This window comes from Elephas maximus, chromosome 14, assembly GCF_024166365.1.
Source record: "Elephas maximus indicus isolate mEleMax1 chromosome 14, mEleMax1 primary haplotype, whole genome shotgun sequence".
NCBI lineage: Eukaryota > Metazoa > Chordata > Mammalia > Proboscidea > Elephantidae > Elephas > Elephas maximus.
Window position 1 is genome coordinate 98,332,184 of NC_064832.1, and position 23,730 is coordinate 98,355,913.

The 23,730-nt window shown below is 41.6% G+C and overlaps 1 protein-coding gene across 7 annotated transcripts in view; it reads left to right on the top strand.

Moving 5' to 3' along the window:
* The window catches only part of NBEA (neurobeachin), an 892,011-nt gene that overhangs the window by 613,222 nt on the left and 255,059 nt on the right, over positions 1-23,730 (top strand). For all 7 annotated transcript variants that reach the window (XM_049853455.1, XM_049853457.1, XM_049853456.1 and 4 more), the window contains 2 exons: positions 136-279; positions 22,396-22,532. In XM_049853455.1, coding sequence (XP_049709412.1) covers positions 136-279; positions 22,396-22,532 — 281 coding nt within the window. The remainder of the gene's footprint in view (positions 1-135; positions 280-22,395; positions 22,533-23,730) is intronic.

A 23,730-nucleotide genomic window follows, 5' to 3' on the forward strand; every position in this document is an offset into this window, starting at 1 on the left:
GTAAAAATGTTCTATAATTACAAAGCAATTAGTGCCGCATATAAGAAGATATGCAACATTTGAGAAAGTAATCAACTATTTCTAATACTGAAAGCAACAGAATGGCTTAAATTGTTCTGTTTCGGTTGTCTCCAGGCACTGAAGAAGATGTCGTGAAGTCCAAGAAAACGTTCCGGAGTCAAGCGATAGTGAACCAGAACGCAGAGACAGAACTGATGCTGGAAGGGGACGACGATGCAGTCAGTCTGCTGCAGGAGAAAGAGATTGACAATCTGGCAGGTAATTCTCCCTCCATGTGTTTTCCCTCTGCTTGTTGTGAGTAATAAATACACACAGAGTTACGGAATTTAAATAATAAATGCACACAGAGTCACGGAATTTGAGTAATAAATACACACAGAGTTACGGAATTTGAGTAATAAATGCACACAGAGTCACGGAATTTGAGTAATAAATATACACAGAGTCACAGAATTTAAGTATTAAGTGTACACAGAGTTAATGGAATTTAAATAATAAATACACACAGAGTCACGGAATTTTAGTAATGCACACAGAGTTACAGAATTTAAGTAATAAATGCACACGGAGTCATGGAATTTAAGTAATAAATGCACACAGAGTTACAGAATTTAAGTATTAAATGCACACAGAGTTACGGAATTTGAATAATAAATGCACACAGAGTCACGGAATTTGAGTAATAATTGCACACACAGTCATGGAATTTGAGTAATAATTGCACACAGAGTCACGGAGTTTGAGTAATAAATGCACACAGAGTTATAGAATTTGAGTAATAAATACACACATAGTTATGGGATTTGAGTAATAAATACACAGAGTTACTGAGTTTAAGTAATAAATACACACGTAGTTACAGGATCTGAGTAATAAATGCACACAGAGTTACTGAGTTTAAGGAATAAATACACACGAGGTCTCGGAGTTTAATAAATACACACATAGTTACAGGATTTGAGTAATAAATACACACATAGTTACAGGATTTGAGTAATAAATGCACACAGTTACTGAGTTTAAGTAATAAATACACACATAGTTACAGGATTCGAGTAATAAATACACACATAGTTATAGGATTTGAGTAATAAATGCATGCAGAGTTACTGCGTTTAAGTAATAAATACACACGGAGTCACTGAGTTTAAGTAATAAATACACACGGAGTCACTGAGTTTAAGTAATAAATACACACGGAGTCACTGAGTTTAAGTAATAAATACACACGGAGTCACTGAGTTTAAGTAATAAATACACACATAGTTACAGGATTTGCAGTCTCTTTTCCAATGAATGACTTTGTGCCAGTCGTTGCAGTGACGCTCAGTCATATGAATGCAAGTCACTTTATCTCATTTCTAGTGTTGAAGAGAAGACCTCAAACAAATATATATTTTCCTAACAATAAATATATAGCACCGTCTTTTTATGTAACTAAGAGCAAGTTTTATATACCCATTGCTGTCAAGTCGATGCTGACTCACAGCGGCCCTGTAAGACAGAGTAGATCTGCTCCCATGGAGTTTCCAAGGCTGTAATATTTACTGAAGGAGACTACCACATCTTCCTCCTGTAGAGCAGCTGGTGCGTTTGAACTGCCAACCTTTCGGCTAGCAGCCGAGAGCTTTAGCCACTGTGACACCAAAGCTCCTAAGCTTTCTGTTGGAGAGATGATATGTAGTGTGAATTGGTCACATACGTTGTTGTTGCATGCAGTGAATTCCGACTCATGGCGACCCCATGTGACAGTGAAATGCTGCCCCTCAGTGTTTCCTGGGCTATGATCTTTATGGGAGGGGAGAGACATGGCTTTCTCCACTGCCTGTGGTACTGGGAGGTGGGCCGAAGACAGACTCATTGACTTACCTATGCCTCTAACCTGCTAACAGCCTTGGGGAATGGCCACATTGGCCAAGTGACCACGAAGCTTGCCATTTCCTCCCCGCCGTCACTGTGTGGAATGTCCCTCCCACCCCTGTTCATTTCTCTGTCCCCACCACTAGCCTTTCTGTCGCCTGTCCACCCTGGTCTTTACCTTGTCCAGTGCTGGTCTAAGGCCAAGCCAGGGCAGTGTCTGCACTGACCAGAAGGGGTGGACATCCAGGGCACTGACCATGACTCTTCTGGGAGGTTCAAAGCCCTTCAGGAGTCTGAGGTTAAGTATATAAAGTAATAGATTTCCTTAAAAAGACATAGAATACGGTTTCAACTAAAGTACACTAAAGAGTATATTTAAATGTGTATGTGTCTGTAGTTAAAGACTTCTGAAAGGGTGCGGAAGCATTTTCAGTTGATAACTCAGTTTTTAGACTGATTACATTAAGAAGTCTATGAATATTTTTAACAATTTTGTCTGTGTGCTAGACAAATGGTTCTTGTCAGATTTTGTAAAAATCTAGTAAGTGGCATCACTTTAGCATACTTTTATTTAAATATTGACCCTTTCTCAGGTTTTCCGTATTTTCTTTGGAGTTTTCTAGTCTTAATCTAAGTTAAAATATCCCACAAATTCTATAGCTTTAAATACCATACAATTCTGTTTCAGTTTTAGTTCCTTTTCCTCCCAAGCTGTCCCTCTCAGGAGGCAAGTTAAATGTTAGTGATTATGTATTATAGCAAATGGCTGTTACGACTTGTAATACAGAAGTGTGCCAATCAGTTAAGTAATTATTATATTTGTAACACCTAACTTAATTTATTTAATTGCTTTTTTTAGTTCATAGTGACTCACCAAAGTGAATTGGCACCTAAGATTCTGCAGATGACTAAAAATTTCAATTCAAGTAATTATATTTTTACTTAAAGTACTGAGATTAATCAGCATAATTCAACTAATTTTAATCTCAAATTCCAATTATATATTGTAATTTGAAACATAGGAAGTTATTTCTTCAAATAATTATCAACTAGCTAAAATTTAAGATTAACTCAGATTTCTGTGGATTGGTAAGTGAATGACTGAACTCAGCTGGTAGGAAGAACTGTGTCCCACTAGCGGATCGCATTTGTTTTAGAGTGGCAGCTCTGTCACATATGAGGACTGACAAGAACAAAAAAAAAACCCAAACCCATTGCCATCAAGTCAATCCTGACTCATAGTGACCCTACATGGACAGAGCGGAACTGCCCCATAGGATTTCCATGGAGCACCTGGTGGATCCAAACGGCCAACCTTTTGGTTAGCAGCCGAGTTCTTACCCACCGTGCCACCAGGGCATTGGAAATACTTTATATAAGAGAATTGGAATTCATACTGATTCCTTTATTGCTACTTCCAAAAATTAGTAATTTTACTAATTTAGGGAATCCTGAGTTAACGATGATGATGATGACTGTACTTCATATTTTATTATCAGTGTAAGTTGACACTATTTTCTTTTTCTGTTTTTATGTATAAGCTGTTATGACCACGGCCCACCCACCATGTAGCACCCCTCACTAATGTCACTTGAGATGTCCTCCTGCCCCTCTCTTCCGCATCCCCTCCCATCCCCTTTCCAAAGCTCTACCCATCTTTAAGGCACTTTTAAAACATTTATGAAGCACTCTCTGGCCCACCTTGTCACACCTGTAACATTTTTACTCTAACGGCGTTATTGTGGTGTAATTCCTGTGACATACGACCGACTCATTTACAGGGTACTGTTCAGTGCTTTTTTAGCATATCAACTATCACCACAATCAATTTTAGAATATTTCATCACCTCCAAAAGAAACCTCATAAACCTCACACCGCCCCCACCCTGCCAGCCCCAGGCAGCCACTAATCCACTTTCTGTCTCTCTAGATTTTCCCATCCTGGACCTTTCGTATAAATGGAATCATGGTCTTTGGTGCCCGGCTTCCTGCACCTAGCATGGTATTTTCAAGGTTCATCCGTGTTGTAGCACGTATCAGTACTTCTCTCCCTTTTCTAGCCAAATAACATTCCGTTGTAAGACATACCATCTTTTGTTCACCTGTTTGTCAGCTGATGGACATGTAGGTAGTTGCTGCCTTTTGGCTGTTCTGAGTAAAGCTGCTGTGAACATCCGTGCACAAGATTTTTGTGTGGACGTGTGTTTTCTTCCACCTGGGTGTACACCAAGGAGTAGAATTGCTGGGTCAAGTAGTAGCTCTATACTTAACTTCTTGAAAAACTGTCAGACTGTTTTCCAAAGCAGCTGCACCATTTTATATTCCCGCCAGTGTGAGGGGTGATTTCTCCATGTCCTCCTCAGCACGTGTTATTATCTGTCTTTTTTATTACAGCCACCCTATAACATTTTTATTATAACATGTGTAAGGTACATAACATAAAGCCTTTTATTTTAGATATGTTTTCATGTATTTTCTCTCCTTTTACTCTGGAAATTCCTTAAGGGCAGCAACCGTATACTGTATTTCTTTGAATCATGAAAGAAATCTTCTAACACATTAGTTGCCCTTAAAAGATTCTCACTGAAAGAGTTTATGTAGGCAGAGTAAACTGGAGAGTAATTTATACCATGAACAAAACAAAACTTAATTTCAGCCATTGAAATTAACTATTTCTTTACCTGAATTTTCAGATTAACAGTTCATACTAATTGAATCATTCAAATAATTGCTCAGTTCATCCCTTGATTTTGCCAGGATAAGAACAGCCAATATTAAGGTAATTATTGTTTCATTACAATTCTGGTAATTGTGTCCTTTTAACTAAATTTTCTTTTAAATTTTTATTGTGCTTTAAGTTTACAAATCAAGTCAGTCTCTCACGTAAAAACTTACATACACCTTACTACATACTGTCAGTTACTCTCCCCCTAATGAGACAGCCCGCTCCCTCCCTCCACTCTCTCTCCGTGTCCATTTTGCCAGCTTCTAATCCCCCTACACTCTCATCTCCCCTCCAGGCAGGAGATGCCAACATACTCTCAAGCGTCCACCTGATCCAAGAAGCTCACTCCTCACTGGCATCCCCTTCCAACCCATTGTCCAGTCCAATCCATGTCTGAAGAGCTGGCTTCAGGAATGGTTCCTGTCCTGGGCCAACAGAAGGTCTGGGGGCCATGACCACCGGGGTCCTTCCAGTCTCAGTCAGACCATTAAGTCTGGTCTTTATATGAGAATTTGGGGTCTGCATCCCACTGCTCTCCTGCTCCCTCAGGGGTTCTCTGTTGTGTTCCCTGTCAGGGCAGTCATCGGTTATAGCCAGGTACCATCTAGTTCTTCTGGTCTCAGGCTGATCTAATCTCTGGTTCATGTGGCCCTTTCTGTCTCTTGGGCTCATAATTACCTTGTGTCCTTGGTGTTCTTCATTCTCCTTTGATCCAGGTGGGTTGAGACCAATTGATGCATCTTAGATGGCTGCTTGCTAGCATTTAAGATCCCAGATGCCAGTCTTCAAAGTGGGATGCAGAATGTTTTCGTAATAGATTTTATTATGCCAATTGACTTAGATGTCTCCTGAAATCATGGTCCCCAAACCCCTGCCCCTGCTACACTGGCCTTCAAAGCATTCATTAACTAAATATTTTTTAAGGTTCCCATTTATAAAGTCAGGATACCTCTGCTACTTTTAAACAAAAAAATGTTTTATCTATCACATGAAAAAGATTTTCTATAACTAACAGATTATAGTGCTATTTTGGATATTAAAGAAAAAGTACTTAGAATAGCTACGTAGCAACTTGGGGAAGAAGTGTTAGACTGTAAGACTTGGATTTTTTTTAATGTGGGCTTTTCAAAGCAGCAGGTTTATAATCCCCTATGTACACACACACATCTGCCTAGGTCAAGAATGTGAAACTCTGAGAAAATGAATGATGTGAATTTAAGGATGATAAAAATATAGAAATAAGGAGGTGGTCTGATAAGAGAAGCAGGATGTAGCAGGTGAGAAGGTGTCCTACCTGGTGGTCACTTCCCTTCATGAATCATGACAACGCCATCACAGGCCTCGGAGGTACTTTCTCGGATGTTTAGAGAGCTCTGTGTTTTCAAGCTGCTTTTCTTCTTCTTGACTGGGCAAGAGTGTTTTTATTTCCTATAATCTTTGCTCTACTGATTCAAAGTGAATTAATTCAAAATTAAATGATGCCAAAAAAAAAGCCAAGTGCTATTTAGACTTTTTTTTTAAGGTTGACCATTTCTGCCTCCCCAGATCTCTCTCTGACTGTATCCCCTCACTCATTCTCTCACTCATTTACATGCTCTGAGCACCTAGTGAGTGTACGGAACTCGGGGACTCAGAGAGCGTGACAGGAACAAACCCGGAGGGGCATTAGCTCTGCTACCACCAACTCTCGGTCCCCAGACAGCCAGGAAGCTATGGCATATCATACGTCCACCCTAATAAACAGAAGTAGACAATTGAAATATCAGCGAGATATTTTAGACCTTCAGTGTTCTGGCTTAGAACAGCTAGATAACTGAGGCAAACTTTTACATATGTAAATGGAATGTTACCTAAAAACCTAGTAAAGAAAAATAAACAAAACATCAAGCACATAGGAAGAAGGAAGGGCTGAAGATTCAGGGGAAATAAAGGAATAAAAGTAAAAGAATAACAGAGTTCTAAATGCCGAGTTTTTCAGAGAAAATATTAAAAAAAAAAAAAAAAAAAAGTGTATGAGCCAAAAGCAGAGAAAAACTTTATTACAATTGTTTGGTGAAATAGAAGAATAAGTACTCTAGAAGAGAACACGTTCAATGTCACATAAACTAAAAACCCGTTGCCCTTGAGTCAACCTTGACTTATGGCAACTCCTTAGGGCAGAGTAGAACTGCCCCGTAGGGTTCCCAAGGCTGCGATCTTTCCAGGAGCAGGCTGCCAGGCCTTCCTCCCACGGAGCCGCTGGTGGGTTCGAACCACCAGCCTTTCTGTCAGCAGCCAAGCGTTTTAGCCGCTGTGGCGCCAGGTCCCCCAGTGTGACAGAGTGACATGGATTCAGGGAAACTGACGCAGCCATGTCTTCTTGGGCCTCCTCCATGCAGCGCAGGTCTGTGTGGCAGCTTAACACTCTCTCCCCGATGAAACTAGTAATTTTTAAGATTCCTTTATGTTTTGATTTATGTAGTTTTCGTTTCAGAGTCTAACTGCAATTGAATCAAGCTGGTATTTGCATTGAGGGGGAAAAATGTCTTTTACAACATTCTGGATTCTCTAAAATGCATTTTACTCAGTTTTTTCCCCTTAATTTTTAAACCCATGTGTATTTCAAGGGAAATTTAATCCATATGTCCCTGACTCACTCACACTTAAATCATCACAATGTTGTTTAGTAAAAGCTATTTGATGTCGGAAAAGCCTTATGAGTCTTTTCATAAGTCTTTTTTTTTTTCCTCTTTGAATTAGGAAGCTGCTCTGCCAGTCATAAATAGTAAACCCAAAGGGTTCACGTCTCACTTCAAACACAGACTTCGTAAAGTTCTTAGAGACAACATTATCACATGCCCATTTGTTACAAAAGTTAAAATAGTTAAATTTCTAACTCAATTTTTTAAATCTGTTAGAGGTGTAAAGACAAATGAAAGCATTGCCTTGAATATCTTGCCTTTTCCTTTTTTGATTGGTTTTGTAAAGTCTACAAGGCCCTTTTAAAGCCTGCAAATATTTTACTCTATCTATATATTTTTTTATATTTTCGTATTTCCAAAAACGTATGACCCTTCCAACTGTGGACTCCAACTGTGGATTCCATAGCCTATAAAAAACTTTTAAGGCACTCCTAGTTGTAACAACAGCCCTGACAATCAAACTAGGTAAAAATATTTAAAAAAGGACATAATTCAACTATGTTTATTAGACATCAACCTTGATTAAAATCAGATAAAACATTCTTTTTTTTTTTAATTTTAACAATAAGCCACCCTTTGTTATACTTCAAGACTTTCACAAGCCACAATGATAAAGCCTATTCTTTCAATATAGTGCTCTAGTAGAAACACATTTTTGTTTTTTACAGTTTTCTTTATATGTAAAATTCCCCATAAAGTAATTCCTGTATAGATTTATAGTCACACTTACTGCCAACCTGAAAACCCAGGGCAATAAAGAATTCAGTAACTTATCAGTAGACTATGTCCCTTCTGTACGTAAGGGTCTAAGCTTTCATATGCCATGATTTTTAAAAAGCATATGAATGAGAATGTTACAGGCATACCTCATTTTATTGTGCTTCACAGATACTGTGTTTTTACAAGTTGAAGGTTTATGGCAATCTTGCATCAAGAAAGTCTATCAGTGCCACGTTTCCAACAGCATTTACTCCATGTCTCTGTGTCACATTTTGGTAATTCTCAAAATATTTCAAACTTTGTCATTATTACTATATCTGTTAGAGTGATCAGTGATCTTTGATGTTACTATTATAATTGTTTTGGGGCGCCTTGAACCATGCCCATATAAGTCAGAGAACTTAGTCAATAAATTTGTGTTCTTACTGCTCCACCAACCATCCATAACCCTGTCTTTCTCTCCCTTTCCTTGGGCCTCCCTATTCCCTGAGACACAACAGTATTGACACTAGGCCAATTTATAGCCCTACAGTGGACTCTAAGTATTCAAGTGAAAGGAAGAGTCACACATTTCTCACTTTAAAGCAAAAGTTAGAAATGATTACGCTTAGTGAGGAAAGCATGTTGAAAGCCAAGATAGGCCAGAAACTAGGCCTCTTGTGCCAGTTAGCCAGGTTGTGAATGCAAAGGAAGAGTTCTTGAAGGAAATTAAAATTGCTACTCCAGTGAAGACATGAGTGATCAGAAAGCAAAACAGCCTTATTGCAGATATGGAGAAAGCTTTAGTGGTCTGCATAGATCAAACCAGCCACAACGTTCCCTTAAGCCAAAACTTAATCCAGAGCAAGACCCTAATTCTCTTCAATTCCATGGAGCTGAAAGAGGTGAGGAAGCTGCAGAAGAAAAGTTTGAAGCTAACAGAGGTTGGTTCATGAGGTTTAAGGAAAGAAGCTATTTTTAGAACATAAAAGTGCGAGGTGAAGCAGCGAGTGCAGATGTAGAAGCTGTGACGCGTTATCCAGAAGGTCCAGTGGAGATAACTGACGAAGGCAGCTACCTTCCCTGGACAACAGACTTTCAGTGCAGGTGGAACAGCCTTATATGACAGAAGACGTCTTCTAGGACTTCTGTGAATGCCTGGCTTCAGAGCTTCAAAGGACAGGTAGACTCTCTCATTAAGGGCTCATACAGTTGGTGACTTTAAGTTGAAGCCAGTGCTCATTTACCATTCAAAAATCCTAGGGCACTTAAGAATTATGCTAAATTTACTCTGCCTGTGCTCTATAAATGGAACAACAAAGCATGGATGACAGCACATCTGTTTACAACGTGGTTTACTGAATATTTTAAGCCCACTGTTGAGACCTACTGCTCAGAAGAAAATGATTCCTTTTGAAATATTATTGCTCATTGATAACACACCCAAGAGGTCTGATGGAGATGTAGTAAAACCAAACCAAACCCACTGCTGACTCATAGTGACCCTGTAGGACAGAGTAGAGCTGCCCTGTAGAGTTTCCAAGGCTGTCATCTTTACGGAAGCAGATTGCCGCATCTTTATCCCGTGGGAGCGGCTGGTGGGTTGAAACCTCAGACCTTCTGGTTAGCAGCCGAGCATTTTAACCACTGCACCACCAGGACAAGGAGATTAACGTTGTTTTCAGACCTGCTAATACAACATCCATTCTGCAGTCCATGAATCAAGGAGTAATTTTGACTTCCAAGTCTTACTATTTAAGAAGTACGTTTCATAAGGCTATAGATTCCATGGACAGTGATTCCTCCCATGGATCTGGGCAAAGTAAACTGAAAACCTTCTGGAAAAGATTCACCATTCTAGATGCCATTAAGAACATTCATGATTCATGGAAGGAGGTCAAAATACCAACATTAACAGGAGTTTGGAAGAAATTGATTCCAACCCTCATGGATGACTTTGAGGGGTTCAAGACTTCAGTGGAGGAAGTAACTGCAGACGTGGTGGGAAGAGCAAGAGAACTGGAATTAGAAGTGGAGCCTGAAGATGTGATCGCACTGCTGCCATCTCAGGACAAAACTGTAATGGACGAGAAGTTGCTTCTTATGGACGAGCAAAGAAAGTGGTTTCCTGAGATGGAACCTACTCCTGGTGAAGATGCTGTGAACGTTGTTGAAATGACGACAAAGGATTTAGAATATCACGTAAACTTAGTTGATACAGCAGCAGCAGGGTTTGAGAGGATGGACTCCGATTATGAAAGAAGTTCTGCTGCGGTAAAATGCCGTCACACGGCATCGCATGTTACAGAGGAACCTTCCGTGAAAGTAAGCGTCAATAAACGAAGCAAACTGCACTGTTGTCTTATTTGAAGAAATTACCACAGCCACCCCAACCGTCAGCAACCACCACCCTGATCAGTCAGCAGCCATCAACATTGAGGCAAGAGCCTCAATTAGCAAAAAGTCATGACTCACTGAAGGCTCAGAGGGTGGTTAGGATTTTTAGCAATAACACATTTTTTAATTAAGGTATGTACGTTGTTCTTTTAGATATAATGCTATTGCACACTTAATAGACTACAGGATAGTGTAAACATAACCTTCATATGCACTGGGAAACCAAAAAATTCACGACTCGCTTCATTACGATATTCACTTTATTGTGGTGGACTGGAACCAAATCTGCAACATCTCCGAGGTGTGTCTGTAATCACCTACTGAAAATAATGGTCATCTTGTTTGTCACACTTGGAAAAAAAATTGTGAGATAACCAAACTGTGGTTCCTACTGCCAGATTGTGGGTACGAGCAGCCTGAGATGTGTGTTGTCTTCTCACGGCTGGGCCTCTCAGTGCCCAGTGCTCTCTCTGAATGAGGCTGGCCCTAATCCAAACAGTAGGTGACACACGGTTTTTGCCACTGTTTTGAGAGCAGTGCTGTACAAAGACAAATGAGTTTTTCTGCATACTGAAAATATTTTATTTAATTATTCTATTTCCGTGGCATTGTAGTATGGGGCCAGAGTAGGAGCCTGCAGAAGTACCTAGTCATAGACACTTAACACTAAGAACAAGTATCTCCATGGCAATCAACCTACAAATAGTCATTCCAGCGGAACCCTCTATAGGTGCCGATCATCAGGGCAATAAAAACAAGCCTGGAACTTTTTATCAGTGAAAAGGGGAAAGTCAGACTGAATTTGCTATCTAAATATTGTTCGCCATCTTTTTCCAGATAAAATATTTCAGCAGTTTCATTGATCAGAAAATGGCTGATTCCCTTTTTCCTTTTTTAATTCAAAACTTCTGTTGAATTTTTCTTTCACTCTAAGTCACAAGCAGATAAAACAGGTAAGTACAGCTGCAGTGTTCTTTCATTTCAGTTTGTATATGAAACAGGAACACTTAACAACCAGACATCTAAGGGACCTTGTAAAAAACAAGAAGGTTTCAAAAAGATAAATCTTGCATGTAAGATAGGGCTCTGAGGGTGAGTAACTCCTTGCCAACTGACGTTTTCTGGGGAAAAAAATGAACTACATAAGTAGTTAAAGAGGTGAGTGTGGACGGGAGAACAGGACTGGGAGGGTAACTCACATTTATTGACAGAAAACGGTACCACAGGCTGATGACTTTACAACAACTCTGTGAATTCAGTACTGTATCTTAAGATGTGGAGACAGAGGCTGAGAACATTAAGGCACTAAGTCATGACCCCAAACAAGCAGAGATGATCCGAGACTTAGCATCCAGGAAGACCCAGTTTTCTCAGTCTCCATTGTTGGTTCCACTACATTTGTGGTTTTAAAATTTCAGGTTACAACGCATTGGTGGGTTAGGAAGTCAATTCAGGGGGTTGTTACTGGCATTTTTGTAAAAGAAATGAAAGAGAACAGAATAGCTGAAAAAATAAAATGTCAAAATTCATAACACATAATAATGATAAGTATTGTTTCATGAAACTCTTTTTTTAAGTTTGTGTACACCATGAGTCAGATCAACTCGATGGCAACAAACAACAGTGTGGGAGTGATCTTCCCTGGATGGCAACATAAAATATATTTTTTACTATGAACTAAAGTTAAAAAAAAAAAAAAAGAAAATTTTAAAGCCTGTAAGACTTTTATTTCATCCCATTCATGATGAAGTCCGTCTTAATCTGATTCAGAGCTGAAAGGACCTACTGGGCCCATATTCCCTGGTACCAGATCCTTAAACCCAGGGTGGGTGTGGTTATCCAAACAAAGCAAATAGTCACTGCATTGCGTAAATCTGCTGCAAAAGACCTCTTTAAAGTGTTAAAAAGCAAAGATGTTACTTTGAAGGATCTGACCCAAGCTGTGGTGTTTTCAATAGCCTCATACACATGTGAAAGCCGGACAGTGAATAAGGAAGACCGAAGAAGCACTGACACCTTTGAATTGTGGTGTTAGCGAAGAATATTGACTACACATGCACTGCCAAAAGAATGAATAAATCTGTCTGGGAAGACGTACAGCCAGAATGCTCCTTAGAAGGAAGGATGGAGAGACTTCATCTCACGTACTTTGGACATGTTATCAGGAGGGACCAGTCCCTGGAGAAGGACATCAGGCTTGGTAGAGAACAGGGTCAGCAAAAAAGAGGAAGTCCCTCAATTAGATGGACTGACACAGTGGCTGCAGCAATGGGCTCAGGCATAGCAATGATTGTGAGGATGGAGCAGGACCGGGCAGTGTCTCATTCCATGGTACGTAGGGCTGCTATGAGTCGAAGCGGACTCGACGGCACCTAACAACAACCACGTATTTAAAATAAGTAGAAGTTACCCAGGGTTATAAAGACGTGGAAGTTGTCGCAGAAGCATCACCTGCCGAAACGTCGCCTTCGGTGGAGCTGCAGCAGTTCTCAGGCAGTTGGGCAGGAGCACAGGCAGGGAGTCACTAGCTGACACTGCTTAGGTGCCATCGGAAGCTGGATTCCATCCTCGAGGTCACAGGGAGACAACGAAGGATTGTAAGCATGACAGCGATAAGCTCAGGTTTATATTTTTTATAAAGTCACTGTGACCCTTGTGTGGAGTATGGTTTTGGGATGCCTAGACTTGAATTCAGAGGGCATGACAGAAAGCTGCTGTTGTTGAAGTCCAAGCAAGAAGTGATGAAAGCCTGAACTCAACGGCAGTGGCAGGGAACGGAGAAGGAGACAGCTTCAGACCCCCTGGGAAGGGAGCAGTGTGTGGAGGACTGTGAGAATTGTCTGGTTTTGAGGAAGTAAGAATGAGGGCAATCTGGCCTGGAAGAAGTGGTACAGACGCTATTAACTGGGTTTGGGAATGTGGAGATGCAGGGTCTTAGAAGAGAGAGAAATAAAGGTGATTGGTCCAGCTTGGTCTGCTGGATAGATGAAATTTTCAAAAAGATGTAAAGATTTGAAATTTGAGAACCAAGTTGAGGATGAAGTTCACAATTAAAACTACTGAGATCAACCAAGGAGAGTGAGAGTACGTTGAGAAAAGAGCAGCAGGCCAAATTTAGATCGCTCCCGTGTGGAACAGCAAGGTCTAAAGGGCAGTCAGGGAAGGAGAGCCCAACCAGTGTACCAAGGAGGAAGCCAAGGCTGGCGCCAAAGAGAAGACAGTGTGCTCTAGAAGGCAAGGGCTAGAATTTTCCAACACAGATATTTTGAAAGATGCTATTGAGGGACAAAAAAGTCAGTAGTTAAATGTGTTTGGAAAATTCTCAGTTTAAAAAAATGTTACACAGGTTTTTGTTGTTAATTGATGGAATTTTCCAAGCCTTTAATATATTTTTTTTTAATATAGTGATTACATGAATTAATGTGTATTTCCCAAACATATCGGCCTAAGTAGATAATGGGGGTGAAGCCAAAAGAAGCAACAAGGAATAAGGAAGTAAAGGAGAGGAACTGCTATCTAGAAGCTTAACAAAGAAGACAGACCAAGTGAGACAGTAGCTAGGGGGGCGGGGCGGCTAGGACCGGGAGCACAGGTAGAGAGAGTAACTGGCTTTGGCAGGAGGAAAGATACATATTCAGAAAATAGAGAAGAGGAGTATCAGTGCAGATGCAGAAAAACCTTTAGATACAGGAAGACATCAAGATAGATGGCAAAATTTCATTTTTCATCAAAATAGAAATTCTTCACTTATTATGCAGTCAGGATGGATAAATGTGCCTATGTGAATTTCTCTAGGAAGGGGCCATCCATTTAACCATCTTTTCAAAGGGATGTGTGACCCCCCCCAAAAGGGTAACCCCCCTGCTGCACACGGTAAAACCCAAGCTCTAATCCTTTGATTCCTTAACCTAAGATGTCTGGCAGTCAAGGCCGTGGGTGCCTCTCAGCTTCGTCGCACACTGCCGTCTTCACACACCCTCATCTCGGGCCAAAATGGTGTACCCCCCATTTGCCCTGCGTCTGTGTGTCTGCTCAGACTCCCTCCCCTGTGCACCATCCTTCACAGCTCCCCTCAGACACCACTGCCCCATCCTGCCCCAGCTGTACCTCCCCCCAAAAAGGCTGGAAACCTTCACTGTTCCGGGAATACCTGTAGAATTTTCTCTGTCCCTCTCTCACTGGGAGGCAGTATGCTTAAGGTTAAGTGCCATGGCTTTCAAGTAAGGTAACCAGGTTTGAACCCTGTCTCTACCATTTACCAGTTGTATGGCCTTTGCTAAATTACTCTACTACACAGAGTCTCAGTTTTCCCATCTGTGAAACAGAGATGGAAAAAGTACCTGCCTCCTAGTGTTGCCTTGAGGAATACTGTTGTTGATGGGTGCCGTCGAATGGATTCCCACTCACGGAGCCCCCAAGTGACAGCACAGAACTGCCCCGTAGGGCTTCCTAGGCTGCAGTCTTTACAGGAGCGGATTGCCAGGTCTTTCTCCTACGGAGCTGCTGGGTGGGTTCGAACCTTTAGGGTAGCAGCCGAGTACTTAACTGTTTGTGCCGCCAGGGCTCCTTGTTGTAAGGCATAAATGAGATTAATTTTTTTACAGGGGTTTACACAATGCTTAGCTAAACACTTTCTCCCTTGTGGCATAATTACTAATGTATATTTCTTACTGTAATGCTGTACGGTAAACTCCTTGTGGGTGAAATCCACGTCTTATGTACCACACTGTATCCTCTCTTAGTGCCCATAACAATACACTACACATTGGATGATTTAGTAGACTGCATGCATGAATGAATGAATGCTGAGTTAAATTACCATTTAATTTACAAAAAGGGATCAACTCACACAATAGGAAAAATAATGGTAGTTGTAAATTACACCACTTAAAAAAATAGTAGTAGGCCTATGATACACTGAAGTGACCAATCACATTGCAACTCTCACTGGTTTTCAGTATATTTCTGTTTCCTTGAAAATGTAGTGTCTTCAGAAATATTTTTATGGAACAATTGGAAATCGATTCCAGAAAAATATAAAAGTTGTAATGTGTTATTTTAATGGGCTTTAGGCTATGACATAAATTTAACAATGGTATGTATCATTTTCTATATTCAGTTCCATAAACACACATGGCATACTACATGTGTTATCAAGTAGCCATGCCAAATGGGAAAAACAGACTTATAAAGACATATATTCAACATATCGTATGTACCGCAAGAACGATGTGCCGAGGAAGCAGTGCGAACAGAGAGGCAAGACACCCAGTCCAGCCTACCAGTACAAGGCCGACCTGACCCACCAGCAGGTCTCAGTCATACCCTCCAGTTTGGTCACTCAGCATCTAGCGCAGTGGGGTTGGCTCTTCTAGGTCATTCAGCGATACCCTGGTGCCGTGGAAGAGGACATACCCTTCCAGAGTAAGAAGTGTGCTCCATCGTTGAACTGACTGTGATGGAACTAGACACACAAATCTTGACTGGCTCACCTGTTGAATCAAAAGGCAGAGAAAATTACCACACAGCATATTAAAACTATCACTGTTTTTGCAGTATATTTTTGCTGGAAAAAAAAAATTCAGTGATATTCCGCTTAGAATATATAGGCTTTGTAAGCTTTTTCTTCTATAAGATCATTCTTTGCCTTTGAGGAAAATGTGCTGGTTTTTGTTTCTTTTTCAACATGTAGGATGATCAGTTCTACAAATAAAGTGAAAACAAATGGTGGATTAAAGTCAAGGTTTATTAGATTGTCTATCAATACTTTTAAAATTGTATATTATAAACACATTAAATACAATGAGATTTTAGATAATATTAGTGTAAAAATATTTTGCCCTGATACGACAGACCTTATGTTAAACGCGGTGTTCAGTTGCTCCTTTAAAGGGGTTCCACTCTGTGTGTGTCTGTTGCTGACTGCGGTAAACTCAGTCTTTCCAGAGGCAGGTGTACTCAGGTCTGAAAAGACTAACGTGCGTTCGTAGGCACCTGTTTCCTTTGGGGAGGGGCAGGAAGTCTTTGCTGTATAATAATAATCTGAGGAACCCCGTGCCCTTGGGGATGACTGGCTACTGTACACCTCAGTTTAGGGACCAATTATCCATACTCGCGAGGCCACCCAGCAACATAACAGGCTGTTTGGTGGGCACAGTGGGCCTGTGCAAAATGTGGGTTTATAGAGTGCTTATGATGGGTAGCTTCGTGTGTATGTGTGTGCACATGTGTGCATGTACGTGTTCATGCATGCCCGTGTGCGTGTGTTAGGGAGGCAGCAGTGCTGGAAACTAACCTCATGGCCCTGGAATTATGTCTTTTACTAGCTGTTCAGCAGCCAGGTCTATGAGTCGGAATCAGCTTCATGGCAATAGGTTATGGCTTATTAGTCATTCAAGTCTCCTTTTCCTGATTCAAGCAAAAACATTCTGTGACTTTTCATGTGAGAAGAGTTTTGAGATTTCAGAGGGTAGTTGTTGTGCAAATGTATTGGCCGATAGTCCACACTCTGTGTCTGCAGAACACAGTCACTGTCTGGAGATTGTCTTACCAGGATGTCTTCTTCCCTGAGGCCTTTCAAACACCTGAAGCCCAGGGACCTAGCCTGGATAATTTAAATCTACGATCTTTTGCATTATTTTTTCCCCTAACTTACCTCCCAGGTATGCACACAAACACCTCCATTTTCTTAATGCCTACAGCTTTCCTTGAATTCACATCGAAGCTCTAACTTTCTCATATTCTCCATTAATTTAAGATGTTTTGAGATTAAAGCATTTTAGTCTTTTAACTCTGTGAGGAGAGGTTATCTTTAAATTGATAGTACCATACTTAAAAATAGCCTAAATCCAAAGCAGAGATTAAAAAAAAACCACTGCCATCAAGTCGATTCAGACTCATAGCAATCCTGTCTATGGGACAGAGTAGAACTGCCCCATAGAGTTTCCAAGGAGTGACTGGTGGATTTGAACTGCTGACCTTTTGGTTAGCAGCCATAGCACTTAACCACTACGCCACCAGGGTTTCCAGGGCAGAGACAGAAGTTTTAAATATGTTCCTAGATTATACAAATAATTGTAAAAATTTCCTCCTTTATTATATTTTTGTTTTAAATTGTTTTAGTGATATCCTTTTTCACTAAACACAGTATTTCTGAGTAAATTTATTTCTTTAAAGTCAGGATTTTAAGTTTAATAGTTTTACCAAGATTAGTCAATGTTCATTATCCCATAATGAGTCTACTACATGGAGCAAAAACAAACTGAAGGTATGATTTCAAAGCCTTTGAGGTGCAGACATCCATACAGTTAATAAAATTTTTATTAATATCAAACTAAGTGTAGAAAATGTTCCAGTCATTCTAAAATACACTGTAATTCCGTGTACACTAAATACAGTTTTTGTCCATTGGAAATCATCAAATAATTGTAACAATTGCAATTATAATTAAACTTCAACTCTTTGTCCCCATAAATGTTCTTTGCTAAGCCTTTTTTTTTTTTTTTTTTAAGCTTTCATATAATAATTACATTGGGACTTGTAAGGAAATTTAGCATCTCTTTCAGTTATCTAGTGCTGCAATAGCAGAAATACCACAAATGGGTGGCTTTAACAAACAGAAATTTATTTTCTCACAGTTTAGGAGGCTAGAAGTCCGAATCTCTGAGCACCGGCTCAAGGGGAAGGCTTTCTCTCTGTGTCGGCTCTGGAGGAAGGTCCTTGTCTCTTCAGCTTCTGCTTCCTGGTTCATTGGAGATCTCCATGTGTCTTGGCATCTATCTTACCCTATCTCTCTTCTACTGGCTTGCTTGTTTAATCTCTTTTATATCTCAAAAAAGATTGGCTCAAAACACAGGCTATACTAATCCTGCCTCATTAACATAACAAATACAACCCATTTCCTAATGGGGGACTGCCCCATAGGGTTTCCAAGCAGCTGGCCTTTCAGTTAGCAGCCATAACTCTTAACCACTGCGCTACCAGGGAACTGCAGGCATGGAGGATAGGATTTAGGATTGACAGTACATATTTGGGGGGACATAATTCAGTCCATAACAGCATTGCTTCACAACTGAATTGCCATAATTGCTTTTTAGTCACTGGAATACTATTAATCTCTCCAAAATTGTTAAGTTTTGCCATCTGAGAAAAAGAAAAGCAGCTTCCGACTTTTGGGAAGTGGCCTGACACTTACAAATAGGCCTGAGTATTGTTAGCAGCTAGCCCGGTGCCCCAGCCAGACCACACCGCTCTCTTGCTCCAGGGAACAACCTCGGAACATCCACATTGGGTAAGGTCACCTGATGGTTTGGGACAAAAAAAAACAGCACACCTTCATAATCAGATCTAAGCACAGACAAAAACAAGGTCACCCCCTCACTGGCTGATCCAAGCAACTGCTGCTTCTTTGCCTGTTACACTTTCCCCTGGGAATCCACTCAAAGCCAACAAGTAGTCTTCCTGCCCTTAGGTAAGATTAAGATACCCAGTTAAAAAATTATCCCACGTCTAGCAGAGCCCAACCCACAGCAAAGCCCTGCTTCAAGGGACCCCTCCACAAAATCACCTAGCCAAAGCCAGATCTACAAGTCCTGTTCGACACCCTGTTTCTGAGACACCCATGGTCTTCCTTCTCCCTTGCTGCTGGGAGTTCTAGGTCCAACTTGTTCCACTTCTCCTGTGTTTCTGGTGGTCTTTAGCCAAGGGCATCGACATATCCATAGCCCAATGTGTGTGAACACTGGACTCTCAGCTAAGTAAAAATGTAAGAGCGTTTTGTAAACTGTAGCGTTCCTATTAAAATGTCAGTGTATTGTTATTCCGGTTTCTATACTTGGAATTTCGATTTTCAGCAGACCCGTCCAAATCCACATGTATTTTTTTCTAACATTCTGCTTTTAAGATATATTTGATGAATAGTTTCCTTCTCAAATACAAAACATATGTACTTTCTACTCTAGGTCCACAGAGGGGTTTATCATCTCAATAAAGACCCCATGGCTCCAACCAGAAGTCCCTTCTTTTACAGATTCCTTTTATGATGCTTGGGTGATCTTTGTTCTAGTTCAGATTTTAAATTAGCATTTAAATTAATGGACAATAATATTCCTATCCTTTTTTCAAAAATATTCCTTCCTATCCTTTTTTCAAAAATAGTAACGGATCAATGTTTTTTAAACATCATCTCACCAATTTTAAAAGGTAGGTAACATTCATTTTTCTTTTAATTACCACTTCAGATGGTGGAATTCTTAACTATTGCAGTGAGAATCAAGGCACTGGAAGAAGGTTTTGTCCCATCCGTTTGTGTAACTGCCCTTTAATATCCTTCACTTCTCTGTGTGCTGAGGAAGCTATTATAATTCTCCCTTTTATTGTAACAGCAGTGATTGGAATGAATATATTTACACTCAGTGTCCAACTCATTACACCAAGGAAGCTCAGGAGGTTGGACTTAGAGCTCCTCCGTTGTCTTCCAGAACAGGGTCAGCAAGATCACTGCCTCCGTAGCATCCAAGATGCTGCTCTTTTTTTTTTTAACTATTTTTATGTGGAACGGTAGCCAGGAGTTCCAAATGACCACGTACCATATGGAAGATCTGCCAATTTGTGACTGTGCCTTATGTAAACATTTTAATATGGGATCCCTAAAATCCAGAGGCTCCCCCAAAGGGGGTTAAAGCCTAATCCCCCCTCTTGCTGTGGTGGATTCACTCCTATTCGCTCCGCGCCTAGTTTGTTCCCCGAGGCTGCAGACTCAGTGCCCCTAAATGTGCTCTGGAAGTGTAAGTCCTAACTGGAGATTTCCAGAGGACCAGAGTAAAGATGTCGCTATTAGGGCTGAATATTTGCTGAGGTGGCTTTCTTAAAGACGGACCGATTCGAAGCCCTTTTATAAACTCCCGGAAAGTCTGGATCCTTTGGAAGGAAACTGCAGTCCAATCTAAAGGAAGGGCACTGTCCGTTCAGAAACGCGGAGAACTGAGTTGAGAAAATGTGTTTCCCCTTAAAAGTTCACAGAACTAGGTACTTAAAATTCGTAATATATTTCAGTAAATCGGCATGTATGGTTTTGATAATGTCTTTTTTTTTTTTTGCAATTTTCCCAATTTAATTGTTTGGAGATGTTGAATTACTTTTTAGAGAAGGAAGCCACCGCCATCTTTAATGATTTTGACCCTTCTTGCTTTCGGAATGGCCGAAGCCCTTATTAAAGGAGGAATAATTAGCCCTGCGTGTTTCGAATGAAGATTTTGCTGAGGTCGTGGCACCACCCAGGGATGTCTGAAACGACACTTTGTTCCCGATGCAATCACACCTTCCTTCTCACCCAGTCACAAACCCACCACAGGGATTTCTTCAGAAGGGGAATTAAAAAAAAAAAAAAAAACTGGCATCCAGAGAGGCGGCCCGGAGGCTGAAGGGTTAAGGGAGCGGCTGGAACCGGCCTTGGCGGTGGGGGGCGCGGAGGAGGCGCCGCGAGCGCGCGCACAGACCCTCCAATAAACACAAAGGAGGGCCTGGGGAATAGAAACCCAAATCCACTTGTAATCGTACAAGAGATTCGGGCATAATTACTTGAGCAACCTAGATTAAGATTGATGAGCCTTTAAAGTGGCGCTTCAGATCGACCGCCTGCCCTTTGGAAAGGGAAGCCTTTCCGGGCCGCGGTGGTCTCGATCCGCGGGGCTCCGGCCGGCGGGGCCTGGCCCAGCGCCCCTGGGGGACAGAGAGCCCCGGGGTCAGAGACAGGGCTTTAGTACGTGCTGTCGGGCCTGGAAAGCTGACACTGACACCACTCGCTTCCCGTCCACTTCCTCTGAGCGCGGCGAAGCAGGCCGATCCCTTCTCGGCCCAGCCTTGAGCAGGGCGGCTGCAGACATGGGGCGCCTGGCACCCCGCAAACGCCGCCCTGCGCCGGCCAGTGTGGTCCCAGCTGGGGAGAGCGTCCGCAGGGGACCTGATTTACTGCCCCTCCAGCTGTTACTGTGACTCGTTTTGCTATTTGGATCCGGGCGGGGGGTGTGGAAGGGAAGCCAGTGCGCCCTGGCTACGGAAAGATGGATACGTGGGGGCTCGTTTCCACGCCCAAGACCGCGAAAGCCGCCTCTCCTTCAGGGACCTTCACCGGCAGTTAAGTCATCCCTGTCTGAATTAAAATTCTAAGCCGTGCGGTGTCTCGCCCTGAGTTAGAAGCCAGCCCTGCACTTCCGAGTGGGCATCCTTTCCACACACCGTTCCTCGAAGCTTTAGCTTCTCGTTTTTCCAGAGTTGAGAAGCAGCACTTTGCGGGTGCTTTTCTGAGAATCGTTTTGTGCCTGCCTTACTTTCTCATCACTTTTGACGTATTCAGTTTTAACACTGGAATTGAAGAATGCGTTAATGATTTATTCTCCGTGAGAAAATCGCTGCTGAGAATTTCGTTCTTTTCTCCCTAAGAAATGTAATGTCCACTCACGCGCCTTAAAAACTGGATATTAAGTTAATCTCTCTGCAAGATGCAAACCCGTTAGCTCAGTGGAATGCGTACATTTAGATCAGTTTCCTCTTGGTCTCCTCTCTGCTGTCCCTGGGGAACGCTGCTGCCGAGGGGAATGGCTTTATAGGCTAGTGGGTCTTTGGGGAGCAGGCTGGACGCCTAGGGCCCCTCAGAAAGCCCGCGTGCTCAGTGGAAAATCCGGGCCTTATCGACTTGGCTCTGCACTTCTAAGTTGTTAATGACGGTGCCTCACTGACTGCGTAGGGTTTCTAGGCGGAGGTTGAAAACTCGCTTGCTAAGGGTCACTTGCTGGGTATCCTGACCTCTCGGGTGTTCATATACTTATTTATCTGCAGCCGCCTTAGAAGATAATCTGTAAAAGCCAAGCCGACCTTATCTCACACGAAGAGAGCTTGCCGCATAAATAGGCATCATCGTTATTGAGGGTATCTTTAAAAATAAAAACAGTGGTACCGTTCCGGGGGGAGCGGGAGCACCGCCAGCCCGGCCTGACGCCTGCCCTTGTCTTGCAGGCCCCGTGGTTCTTAGCACCCCTGCCCAGCTCATCGCTCCGGTGGTGGTGGCCAAGGGGACGCTCTCCATCACCACGACAGAAATCTACTTCGAAGTAGATGAGGACGACCCTGCCTTCAAGAAGATCGACGCGAAAGTGAGTTAAAGTGACCAGCTATACAGTGCTGGTGGGTTGGTGGGTTGGTGGTGGGAAGAGGTTTTCAGTGTTCCTTGGTTTTAAATGACAGTGGGGGAGGGGAGCATATTCTCGTTCTTTCCCAAAATAGATGGAATGAAATAACACATGCCTTCTTTTCCGGAATTGAAGAACGCATTAATGAATTTAAATCCTCTATCGCCGGGGCTTGAGAGGTTAACAGCCTTTCTCTGGATGCCTTTGTGTGCATTGGGGCAGATTTGGTTGTTAAGCGATTTTTCCTCAGCCCCTAGGGTACCGCATCTCAGCTCTTTGAGAAGAGGGTCCGGGAAGGGTCTTAGGAAATTTCTCATTAAGAGCAATTTTAATGCCCAAAAGTGTGGATTGCAATGTGAATTATTATTCCTTGAAAGCTTATAAATTGGGGGGAGCCATTTAGATATAAATTTATCTCCATTATTAAATCCATTTTTCATCTCCTGAAATAAGACTGGGCTTTACATGTGGATTTAAGAGGAAGAGAAACTGATTTTCTGAAAAACTTTTATTTAAATGGTGTATATACAGCATGTACTAGCAATCAGACATGTAAAGGCTGTGTTCTTTGTTGGGTGCAACGTCAGAAAGTACGTGTTTGCGCCGTTTGAAATGCCTGAAGGTTTATTTATTAAGTCTTTGCGTTCAGCACCTGAGCCTGAGAGCAACTCTGTACTGCAGCACTTTCTTCCGGATCAGTTTTATTCGTGTTTTAACTTTTATGTTACCTGCTGTTCCTAGCTTTTTCCTTGGATTAAGAATTCGAGAGGCTAAGTGTCATGCTGGATACCCTAGCATCGCCTTGCAGAGAATCTCCTTTTAGGTGTTTTCCAAAGGCAGTCATTCTAGAATAGTCAAATAGTGTTCTTTTTAACATAGATCCAGAACTTTATTTTCCTGTTTAATTTATATACGTACAATACAGTACTATAAAAGAGTATTGGCAGAATAGCAATTGAAATTCTAAAACCACCTCCTAAACTAACTGACTTAAGGCCCATGGGTGATTAGCCTTTCAGCACTTGTTGACTATTAAAATACTTCCATGGAGAGTCTATGGCCTCTTTGACTCCAAAAGAATTGAATTTAATAAATGAGAGTTTGAATTATTAGACTTTAAATAATTAAAACAGTTTGTCTTTATGCTTTTATCATCGGCTTG